The 12,458-nt window shown below is 39.3% G+C and overlaps 1 protein-coding gene across 1 annotated transcript in view; it reads left to right on the plus strand.

Annotated features, from left to right (window-relative positions):
• Window positions 1-211: 211 nt before the first annotated feature.
• Window positions 212-12,458, plus strand: part of LOC104501488 (ADP-ribosylation factor-like protein 8B-A) — a gene marked incomplete at both ends in the record, with an annotated part of 13,284 nt that continues 1,037 nt past the window's right edge. Inside the window, one exon of the mRNA XM_010145304.1 lies at window positions 212-292. Within this exon, the coding sequence (XP_010143606.1) occupies window positions 212-292 (81 nt within the window). The remainder of the gene's footprint in view (window positions 293-12,458) is intronic.

A 12,458-nucleotide genomic window follows, 5' to 3' on the forward strand; every position in this document is an offset into this window, starting at 1 on the left:
TGAGGAGAATAAAAGATCATTTTAAAGGGGCTGAAATGAACAGTCTGTCACGGTGTGACAATGCATTTATTGAAGTGCTGGGTAATGCTCTTGCAGAAAGTGATATTTTACACTGTTGTAAAATAAAAATTTTAGATTGCAAATGACAAGCTTATCTGCTGTGTATCAATGATTTTATAATAAATATAATTTCTCTTTTTTTGTATTCTAGTCAGGGCAGTTCACAGAAGATATGATTCCTACAGTAGGCTTCAATATGAGAAAAATAACAAAAGGAAACGTTACCATAAAGGTAGGTGTGTATGTTCAAGTTAATACAGAGTGATTAACTAATAGACAGAGTAATTTCTACATGGAATGTGGAAATGTAGGAAATTTCTTTTAAGATGACACAATCATTTATCTGTTTTTATAGCTCAAAAATAACTTTTTTAAAAGCATATAGTCTTATATTTCTATGTTATATTAACCTATTTCATTTCATCACATCCATGCCAGGCAACAGCTTTTCTGCATTCTTTTGGGTTAGAAAGGAAAATTCTGAGATGCTAAGGTAGCTGAGTTGACTCTTGGAAGAGCTTCTCTCCTCTCTTCTCTCTCTCTCCCTCTCACAACTGTGAGTGAAATCTGAAGCAACTTCACTCCTGACGCATCTCAGTGTGGTTTAGCTCACATGATGTTAGCTTTATGGAAATAGAACATCTAATGAAGGACAGTCATTAGGGAACAATCTGTTAGGCCTATAGAGGAATATAGCTGATGTCAGTTTGGTTGTGTTTCATGCCACAGGTATCAAACAGAGATAAATCACTCCAGTAGCTGTTCACTCCAGCTCTGTTGTTTGATTATGAAGGGAGCCTGGTTGATTAGTCTAGATCAAAGTCATAACTTCTATCAAACATTATGTGAAGGGAATGTAGGTTTTTGCCTTTACCTTGATTTTTTCTTTCTTTTTCCTTCAATTTCTTTCCTTTCTCCCTCAGTTCTAAACATATTTTTTTTCCTCTGGTTTGGTGTGACCCCTAAATGTAGGGAGGATTTTCTGAAATAATCTGTAATGTGAATATAAGCAGTTGTTAACGATTTACTCATTGTCTCTAAACAGTGAGTGGGTAAAGGGTGGCAAAAGGAATAATTGGCTTCTGTTGGTGGGAGATGTAAAAGCTGAACTAAAAACCTTAAACCTAAAATGACCATAGCTGTATAAATACTGTGACTGCCTGTCTGTTTCTGGTCTTAGTTTCTTGCTATACTTTTTCAAAATTTCACATGACGGTAGAGCCTTCAGCTGTACATTTCACCTGTGTATCTACTTCTGTGTTATAAGCTTGCAGAAGAATTGATAGGTTCCTCTACAACTGCTTGTATGTTACAGTGCCTAATAAGCGAGTCTTCTAAAATCTATTGAAATGGAAAGTCTAATGATGAAACAGTAGTAATCACAATAATAAAGTGAGTGCTATACAATGCCCTGCTTACTGCTGCTGCACCATCCGCAGCTTGCCGCTGTTCAAAACTGTACGGCCTCTCCCGCCAGCCTCCTCTTATATATACTGGGTATGATGTCAGTATGGTACTGGCATTCTGGAAGTGTAAGACCGACCCCTTAGGCAAAGTAAGTTGCAACACCGACCAATTAGTGATACTAATTCTTTATCTGTTTTTTGCCATGCTTTGGGGTAGGCCACTAAAAATGAAGTACTATGCTAGTGCAGCATCACTGCCTGGTTTCTTTACTACTGTTTTATCTCTTGATTTCATACAATTCTACCACCTCTTGGCCTGTTCAGTCCAGCTACCCTGCCTGTGGAAAATAACCCTATCCTAGCCAAACCCAGGACACTGAGAAAAATGAAGTCTTCCATCATCCTTCTGCTCTGATAGGTGCAAACTTCTAAGCACAACTAGCTAGAGGCTGCCAGAATTATGTGTCCATGCACATAGACTGTGGATTCAGATGGATCAGTGACAGTACATATAGAAAAAAATCTTTAACGCTATATTATTAGGATTTACAAACTTTGGATGGTGTTAAGTTTTCTAGTCTTTATGATTAATTAATGATTCATGTTAAGAAAGAGTATTTATGGAGAAGTCAATGGGCATTGATGTGCTAATTATCGATTTTTTTGCCACAAGATTCTGTTTTTTATACACAAATTAACATGTACCTAGCTATGACAGCAAATCAAATAGCATATTTACAACGGGGTACAGCCTACAAGCACAAATACATCCTAAGGCCATCCCATGCTTTCTTGACCTCTTATACATTAGTGGTAGGTGTGTAGGAGAATGGGACCAGTGACAAAATTGTGATGAGCATTGTGATAAAGAAGCAACAAATGCAGAGTCACAAGCAAAAGGTGTTTGTTTCAGTTTAAGTTGTCGAACTGTCTGGTGTTTTTACTTACTCAAAAAGGTATTTTTTTCTTATTGTTCTTCCAGGCATGCAGGTGTTCTTTGTCCTTCTGCCCGAGCCTTCCCTTCTCTTTCAGAAGAGTACGTTTGTACCTTCCATTTGAGCTTTAGCAATGCTTCTTAATTCATCCAGGAGAGGGTTCTATTTTAATTATTCCTAAATGTCAGTTTCATATACTTTTCTTACATGCATCTGCCTTGGTTTACCATTCATCAAAGAAGTCCACAAATGCCACAGTCAATAAAATTCAGCCACAGTTCATAAATAGTCCACAGGATTAGGAAGTTCCTTTTAGTTCCTTTGTTTTCTGTCTTTTGCTTAGAAGTAGTAAGGTATGATTTAGAGTTAATACAGAGAATACGTAAAGGTGGTTGGAGTGCTATACTGATTCTGCCACAGAACTGCCAGACATGGAAGAAAATGAGAAAGCTGCTGATGGTTTATTCGGATGCAAGAAGACAGAGTCTTCAAAATAAAGTATTTTTTGAGCCAGGATAGTTTGAGTAGGTGAAGGAAATCACTAATAAGTTTGTGCTGGAGTTGTCTGCACAAATGATATTGCAAGATCAAGTCCATGCAGGGAGGAGGTGTCTGAGTTTCTGTGAAACTGTGACTTGTTTACATTTGGATCTCAAGTCATATTGTATATAGTTATAATAGAGTTGTTAAGAATAAGGGGATAATGCTAATTATTAATACGTTTATTAATTTCAAAAATAATACTTGGATTGGAAGTCAATCTGCACAGGAAAATAATTTGTCTTAACCACGTCTGATGGTCTCTCTACTACAACAGCATACAGTGAAAGCAAAAGGTATAGGGGAATATGGCTGTTATGTATAGATGCTTGTTTCCTTAAAAGTATGTCAAGATGAAGTACTTGTATGTCACTATTCCGGTATCTAGGTAAGCTGTTAAAATCTTACAGCCTAATTGCTAGATAGTTTCCAAAATTATTTTACTGTGAGAAGAATGACATCATTTGTTGATGAGTTGGTGACTGAAGAACAGTGAGGAGGATGCCTCTTGCTAAAATCCTTTGATGAACTGTTTGCAGCCTAGTCAATAAGGATTCAGAGTGAAATTTTCATAGAATCATAGAATGCTTTGGGTTGAAAGGAACCTTTAAAGGTCATCTAGTCCAACTCGCCTGCAATGAGCAGGGACACATTTAACTAGATCAGGTTGTGAACGGCCTCATCCAACTTGACCTTGAATGTTTCCAGGGATGGGGCATCTACCTCATCTCTGGGCAACTTGTTCCAGTGTTTTCCCATCCTCATTGTAAAAAATTTCTTCCTTATATCTAGTCTCAGTCTCCCCACTTTTAGTTTAAAACCATCACCCCTTGTCCTGTCGCAACAAGCCCTGCTAAAAAGACTGTCCCCATCTTTCTTGTAGGCCCCTTTAAATATTGAAAAGCTGCAATGAGGTCTCCTTGGAGCCTTCTCTTCTCCAGGCTGAACAACTTCTACTCTCTCAGCCTGTCTTCATAGCAGAGGTGTTCCAGACCCATTTTTGTGGCCTCCTCTGGACCTGCTCCAACAGGTCCATGTCTTTCTTGTGCTGAGGACTCCAACATTGGACAAGTACTGGCATTCTGGAAGTGTAAGACCGACCCCTTAGGCAAAGTAAGTTGCAACACCGACCGATTAGTGATACTAATTCTTTATCTGTTTTTTGCCATGCTTTGGGGTAGGCCACTAAAAATGAAGTACTATGCTAGTGCAGCATCACTGCCTGGTTTCTTTACTTCTGTTTTATCTCTTGATTTCATACAATTCCAGAAGACAAGAAAAACTGAGTAGCTCATGGTCGTCTTTATTTTGTTCTGATTTTGTCAGTCATTTCCAGAAGACAGTGGATTTATTCTCATATCTAGTTTCTAATCCTAGTATGTAAATATATGGTCACCAGCATGCCTGTGAGTATGAGTATTTATCTGAACCATGCTGAAAGAAAATCACTTGATTTATGCAAGCCAAAACAGTTTGTAGGAGGATAGCAATTTCACATGCTTTTTAATTGAAGTTGAGCATGATCAGAAATATAAAGCTGTCAGCTTTAACCATGAGTTGTCAAATTTTGGCTTGTCAATATATTTAATAAAACTTGTCACATGTTATTTCCAAAACAAAAAAAAGAAGTAAAGAGGAAAGATTTTACCAGAAAAGGAAGTGCAAGAGCAAGGAATATGAAGCTGCTGCATTGCCCGCACATCTGCATGTCTTACGTTGCTTTATTTCTTTTTTATACCTGAGACTCTTCTAAGACCTTCACTGCAAGAATCAAAGGTTGGTTAGTTGGAGCTTCACCAGCATTTACAGTAACAGTTGGCAATGCACGTCTTCTGAGGCTTTCGAAATTATTTAGCTACTCTCTAGCTTATTGAACAATGACTCTCGCCAAAGCCAAAAAGGCTACTAATACTGAGCTGATACAGAAATAGAGAAATCCCACCAAAATCACTTCCTTTTCTTAGGAAAGTGGGTGCAGCCAGTTTCTGCACCCTGCCTGGATGTTGCAGTCAGGAGGGAGCAGTGGACAGCTGCTCAGGGGACTGGAGCTGGCGAGGGTGGACTCTGGTCACCCCAAATGTCACCACTAGAGGCCAGCGTCCTTCCACGGGAACTGCAGCCCGGGCCAGTGCAGTCCAGTCTGCTGGAGGGCAAAGCCAAGCTTCTTGCAGTTTGCTCTGATGTGGCAGAGAGGGAGTAGGAGAATCCCAGCTCTGTGCATTCTTCCAGCTTATTTTGTGGCAACACTCCTCCCTTCTCTGGATAGTAGAGCTTCCAAGTCTCCAAACATCTCCACAGAAACAGAATCCTCCTGCTTTGTAATGTTTCATCCTACTATTCAGCAGAAATTAGAAAATGTCTTACCTATCATGCTGTCGTCTCAGAAGATCATGTGTGTACAGCCTCTATAGCTCCAGCAGTGTTTCAGAAAGTAGTGGCTATCGCATGCATCTTGTGTCACTCTGAAAAGTCCATGCTGTATCTGGGCTGATTTCAAGTCAAAATGGTTATTTCTATAAAGAAGAATATTTGTGGGACGTCCCAGTGATTTATGATCATTTTGAGTAAGGACAAGTTGTACTGCTGGATTCGAATGGGCTGTGATCCACAGCAGGAACTCCAGTTACTAGTGATACACCCAAGGGATTGTTAAGTGTCTTCATTAGTGACCTGGATGATGGGACAGGGCACACCCTCAATAAGTTTACTGATAATACGTAACAGGGAGGAGCAGTTGATACAGCAAAGGGTTGTGCTGCTATCCAGAGGGGCATTGACAGGCTGGAGTAATGGGCTGACAGGACTGTTATGAAGTTAAGGAAAGCACAAAGTCCTGCACCTGAGAAGGATCAACCCCAGGTACCACTACAGGATGACTGGGTAGGAAGCAACTTTGCAGAAAGGGAGCTGGGAGTCCTGGTGGACCCCAAGTTAAGCATTGGTGAGCAGTGTACCTGTGCAGCAGAGAGACCAAGGACATCCTGGGCTGCATTAGGAAGAGCTTTGACAGCAGATCAAGGAACACTTGGTTTTACTCAGCACTGGTAAGACCATACTTGGAGTACTCTGTCCAGTTTTGGACTCCTCAGTACAGGAGAGATGTGGAGCTATTGGAGAGAGTCCAGTGGAGGGCCATGAAGATCATTAAGGGAGTGGAGCATCTCTCATTCGAGGATATGTTGAGATATCTGGGACTGTTTAGCTTAGAGAAGAGAAAGCACTCAGGGAGAGATCTCAGGAAGATCTCATCAATGTAGCCAGAAGATGTAGCCAAACTTTTCTCAGTGGTGCCTAGTGACAGGATAAGTAGCAATGGGCACAAACTGCAATATGAGAAATTCTATTCGAACTGTAAGAAAACGTTTTTGCTGTGAGGGTGATTGAACATTGGAATAGGTTGACCAGGCAGGTTCTGGAGTCTCCATCCATGGAGCATTCTGCTCTACGTGACCCTGCTTTGACCAGAGTGAGTTGGACTATGCAATCTCCAAAGGCCCCTGCTAGCCACCATGGTTCTGTGATTCTGTGAAAAAGAATTAAATCAGCATTGGAGAGTGGCTCTGGGAATAAGTATGAAGCATGCTCAGAATTACTCAATGACAACCTGAAAAGGAAAAGTGTGAAAGCACTGTTCCATCTGATAGTTTGGGAAGAGAAGCCTTGGAGACTCTATCTGTGCTGGGAGTTGTGCGCTGTAGAGTGTGAGACAGGATCACGCGTTAAGATAGAAACCTGTACAGTGGTCAGGACAAACACATGGGGCCAGGAGTCAGTGTCCTGAGTCAGAACAGGCAGTGTTGAATGTCACATCAGTCAGTCAGAGTAACTGCTAAGACTCCTAAAAATAATGACCAAGAGCTGATCTCAAGCAATGATCTAAACCAAACTTGTGCTCTGAGGTGAATTGGATATTTACCCAAATACCTTAGGTAATGTTTCTTAGAATTTCTTCTCCCTTGAAGAAGGTTCTACGATATCCCTTGTTGTGTACAATGTTCTATCACTCTATGTGTTAGAAAGCTATTTTCCAGCTATCTGACGTGAGTTGCTGTCATCACAAATTGAGCTGCTTTTTCCTTCTCTTCTGTATCTGGCAGCCATTTCCTGGGAAACATGGCTTTGCTCCTCTCTACCCTCTTTACAGGTCATGTTTTCAAAATCTCTTCTCACTCTTTATTTTTCATCTGGACTTTTTCAAATTTGCGTGTTCCTGTTCTGTAGACTGATGCTGAAAACGGATATAGGAACCTCCCTGACACTGAGGACAGGGCAGTACGTACTTCCAAAATCATATATAAGATGCTTCTGCTAGCACACACTGGTTTAAGATCTGCATACTTAAGTTTGTGAACTGCTCAAGCTTTTTGTCCTGCACCTCTACCTGTTTATTATCCTAGTGAATTTGGTTCCCTCTGCCCAAAAGCAGCATTCTGAACTTGTGTGTGTTAAATCAGCTGCCTTATTTCAGATGATCCCTCTAGTTGGTCTGCATGTTTTAGGATTTTGATGTTTTTATCCACTCGCAGCTTGAAGTTATCTGCAGCTTATATAAACATGTGTTCTATCCCAACATGCTGTTGGGATACCTGGGAGCCAAAAATGCTGCCCCTGGTTAACTCTGTCCTCAGCAGGTTTGCCTCATTGATAAATGCCGGGAATTTGACAGGATTGATCGGACTTGAGAGTCAGAGGGCAAGCAGAACTCATGAGGAGAGTGTCAGGGAGCCGCTCTGTGGGGTTAGATCTGTCATAACAGAACATCCTTTTCTTGTATAATCTACTAATATCAGATAACCTTTTCTGAGCGTCACACTGTTGCACATCCTCCTGGCTTTTCTCTGCTATTGAGCAAATAGTAATTTTTGCTTTCATGATTATACGTTCTTCAAGGTCAAGCAAAATTAATAATCACTACAGTAGTTACTGATTGGTTGTTTTGAGCTATCAGTGTCCTTGCTTCTGGTCATCTTGCCCTCAGTCTTCCAAATGCAAGTTCTGTCTATGATTTATAACTTCCATATACCTACTTTCACTGGAATCTCTTGGATTTGGATGCCTAGACATTGGTTCATAATCATGTGAAAAGAGGGTACATGGTCACACAGAACCAGGGCTTTTGACTTTGGGGAGGACACAATATTGAGGCTAGGATGGATTGGCTCCTTACATTTCGAGGTATGTTACATCTCGATTGAGAGGGTTACAGTCTTGCCTCTAAAGCGGGATACCAGGGAACTCTTCTGCCTTAGAACACAACATGGAGGTAAGCAGCACAAGGTTCAGTTTCTGAGAATGTACTTTGCTTTTGTGTGCTGTTTAAAATTCACCTGTTGGACTCTTGTCACCAGTGAGGAGTGACAACAAGGTTCTTTAAAGGACCAAGACTGATTTCGAAGAGCATAGTGTGGTGGGAAGTATTGCCTGAAAAAGATGTAGCCACGTGGCGTATTTTATTCAACTTTAAGAGCATTTAAAGGCATTTCCAAAATACAGGATAATAGATTCTAAGGTAGTAAGGTATTCTAACTCCCATAACAGGTTACATGGCTGGTACCACAAGGAAGGCTCTATAGCTTTGTATCCACAGGGCAATTTATTACAAAATTAAAGGACATTTGATTTAGCTCTTTTTATTCTTCCTGTTTATTAGACAGGGAAGCTGAATGTTACTGTTTGACAATTCCAGTCTAGAATAGGTCACTATTTAGGATTTGTCTCCCCTGAGCTTAGCCAGGTGAAAAGGAAGAAGTCAGCCTGAGGCAGTTGTCTGAACTCGGTGGAGAGCAGTGAGCACTTTGCTCACTTTGTTCACCTGGTAAGCAAGGTGGGTAAGACAGATGGAATCGTTTCCTGCTGTGGGTGCCCTCTGAGCTCATCAGTAGCCACAGAGAAATTTTAGTCACTTGGATTAGATGCCTACATTTTAGGTGGGTGAAGTTGAGGGAGATGAATCCCATGCTTTCTAGTTATTCCTTGCCATTACACATTGAGTGGCTGTGAATGCTGTGACTGTGCTTCCTGTGTTTACATGAGCTTGTTAGGCACATCTCAGTATACGTGGACTTGCCTGTGTACAACGTGGTGTTGGACGTTGCTGGTGCTACCTTGTTCTGCCCAAATATTTTTCTGTGTTTAAAATTTCTTCACTCGTTTGTTCTGGTTAGGTTTTATGGCTGGTATTTTCTGAACACTTCCAATCAGAAAGCTATATTTCTGTGTCCACGTATTTGTAGTGTTGGATTCACCTTGTAAATATGCCTAAATGTAAACACCTATATGTCTGCAGTGAGGGTGAAGCTCCTTTAATAACAGTCAGAGGAGCTCTAGTCAGTACGATCAAGCCTAGAGCATAATTCTGTCATCCTAAAGATGAGTAGCTGTCTAATCTTCACTGATACAGTGAGATCTTAGGTACTAGACCTGTGCTTTGTCATCAAGATACAAATGTGTCATTGTACATATCTGTGTCCAGAAGAAATATTGTACCCAACATGTCTTAAAAAAAAAAAAAAAGCCATGTAAATCTGACATTAGAAAATACTACTTTTCCCTTCCTGCAGCTTTCTACCTCCCTCAATATAAGATAATTAAAAGAAATGCAACTAGATTGTTAATAAGTCTTCCTATAACTGGAAGCTTTTGAAAACCTTTGAACATATTCCCCAGCTGCATTTTTGCTCAACTGTCATGATACCTCTGTGCAAAAGAAAAAGATTTGTTCCTTAAACATAGCTGATAGCTCAGTCTTAAGGAGCCTCAGAGCCACAGGAAATACGGAAATTGAACAAGAGACATACCCAGAGAGATTCCTGGCTTAGGATTTGATTTAACAGTCATGGCAAATGATGATTCCAGAGTATGGTGATTAGGATACAAGTTTAAACATTGCATAATTTTCTAAGAATGTAGACCTGCAACTATGGTAAGAGTTACCACTCTATAGGAGCAGACAGGGACAAATAAGAGTGATTTATAAAATGCAGTCGGAATAAGATGCATGCATTTGAGATTGAGCCTAAACAACAACTCCTTGAGGTTTTGATCTCTGAGTCAATGGTACTGAGCATCAAAGAAGCTTTTTCTCTGTTTGGCTTTTTCTCTGTTTGGCATTCATTCTGTATGCATTTTCTGGTTCTTAAGATCAGCTGGTCTTCTAGCGATACAGTTATCTCTTAAATGATCAAAAATTTTATTCCTGGGGGACCAGTAAAAGTCAGAGCAATCTGAAGTCCAGTGTCTTTTTAAAAAACACTGAGACAAAACAAACTTTTTATAGCTACCTATGTGTTCTTCCGTTAAGGTGTAGTCTCCCATCTCTCCCAGTTCACACCCAGAGTATACTTTTTGCCTGTATATGTAATACTGAGCTACAAAAATAGGTGACATGCAAAACATGCAAGGCGAGAAAACACTCAGGCCTTTCCCCTTTCCTTCCTAGGTGCGTCTTGTATTGTCGCAGTTTTTGTCTGTTCAGTCATTTACAGTGAAAGTGGTTTGGAGCAGAGATTTGTGTTTTGAATCGAGTGGCTAATTGGCTGTCATTGGGTATCCAATATAGTATAGAGTGTTAGAAAGTAACTACTTGGACCATCTTTATTTCATAGGCAAAGAGGTGAGGATTTATTTTCTTGCCTTATTTCAGGTAATTATAACTTACTATATTGACACAAACTGAGTTCCCAAGCACCATTAAAAATACCTAGTCTGTCTTGTGTTCTTCATGGTCTACTTTAATGAATAGCTGTAATTCTTATTAGGAAAACTAGCTGGAAATGACTTATCTTTCCATTGTTTCAAGGCGACTCTTTCTCCTAATGAGAGTAATACTTGTTCTGTAGTGCAATTTAATATAGTATAGATGTATCATCAAAAAAGAACAAACCCAGTATTTCTTTATCTTCTATTACTTATTTCATGATTAGTCCAGGCTACATTGCCTTGTAGATTTTTCTGTCTACTAGGAATAATCACTGTCAGTCTCTGCAAATCTAATCTTACTACTGGCCTTCTCTGTCCTCTTTCCTCTTCTTTCTTCTCTGATCTACCAAGAAAATAATTTGGTTTTTTTTTCCAGACACACAGATGTGCGCCAGATGGTTTCTGATAGTTTCAAGGTCCTGATGAGTTATTGCAATAATTAGTGTTGGTGTGAGGTTTGCCATCTAACTATAATACTGAACTGTGTACTCATCTCTGTCAAGCTTTTAAAATAAAGGTTTATTTTATTAAGACTTTTGAAACAGCGCTTTGAATGTCAGTGCAGGTAATAATTTTTACCCAGTTCATGTTCAGAAGTTCACTCAGCTCTTTAATGTGTAAAATTCTTGATCTTGTGAAGAGAATAAAAGGCAATCTACATTTAGGTGATATACTAATTTTATGCCAGAAGGAACTGTAAGGTATCAATCAGGGAATGATTTTAATGATGAATTGGGAAATATTTCTTTTTAAAATATGAATATAAGCTGTAGAAAATTATAGAGAAATTGATACATAAATATGATTTATGGATTGTGGAATTTAAAATGTAGTGCACATTAGTTCAAAAAGGCCTTATCCCAAGGGTCTATTAAGTTTTGCTCTTTTGTGCAAGTCTTTGTTGCCACAGGATGTTTGATATGTTTGGATTTATAAATATAAAAACAGCTTTCTAGAAAATTTTGCATCTGTGTTTGTACTTTCAAATTTTGTTTGTGGTGTAATGGATGGATGCTTCCTAGATCTGTTATACGGTGCCTATTGTTTTGGCAGCTTTTATAAATATAAAAACAGCTTTCTAGAAAATTTTGCATCTGTGTTTGTACTTTCAAATTTTGTTTGTGGTGTAATGGATGGATGCTTCCTAGATCTGTTATACGGTGCCTATTGTTTTGGCAGCTAAATCTGATTAAAATAAGAAATAATTTTTTCTCTTTGGCATAGGAAGAAATCCATTCCTTTTAATTTTCAGTGTTCATCACTATTATAACATCACTTGTAACACAACTGTCTTTAGATCTATTTGCAACAGCTACATCATCATGCAATCCTTCCCTGCATGATTTAGATGCTTTCCCTGTTTGTTTGGGTTTTTTTAATCTTGGAAACAGTTTTGTAACAAGATTATTGTCATCCACTAAAAATACTGAATTTTTGCAATCAAGGCAGAGTAAATAACTCCTGTACAGAAAAATAATGTGGTAGCCTTTTAACGATGAGGAATTCAGTGGGATTGTCAGACACTAATAGGATGCGTAAGTATTTGCAGGATTTGAGCTTTAAAATATCCCAAGCAGAATTTGAGCTTCCATTCCTTAAGATTTACTGATTAATCACTTCAGGCCTACCCTACCCTACTGTTCCCTTTCTGGTTCTGATCAGTTAATCCATCTGTCTTTTAAAGAACAAATGGATGAACAAATGATGAACAAATGGAAGAGCTGTGGAGATACTGGAACACCCTGGAGTATATCATCCTTCATGTGGACTAAATCTACTCTCCAAACAACTCTTTGTTTACTTCATATCCATCTTTATC

Source organism: Buceros rhinoceros, unplaced genomic scaffold (genome assembly GCF_000710305.1).
Source record: "Buceros rhinoceros silvestris isolate BGI_N320 unplaced genomic scaffold, ASM71030v1 scaffold6901, whole genome shotgun sequence".
NCBI classification, from domain to species: Eukaryota; Metazoa; Chordata; class Aves; order Bucerotiformes; family Bucerotidae; genus Buceros; species Buceros rhinoceros.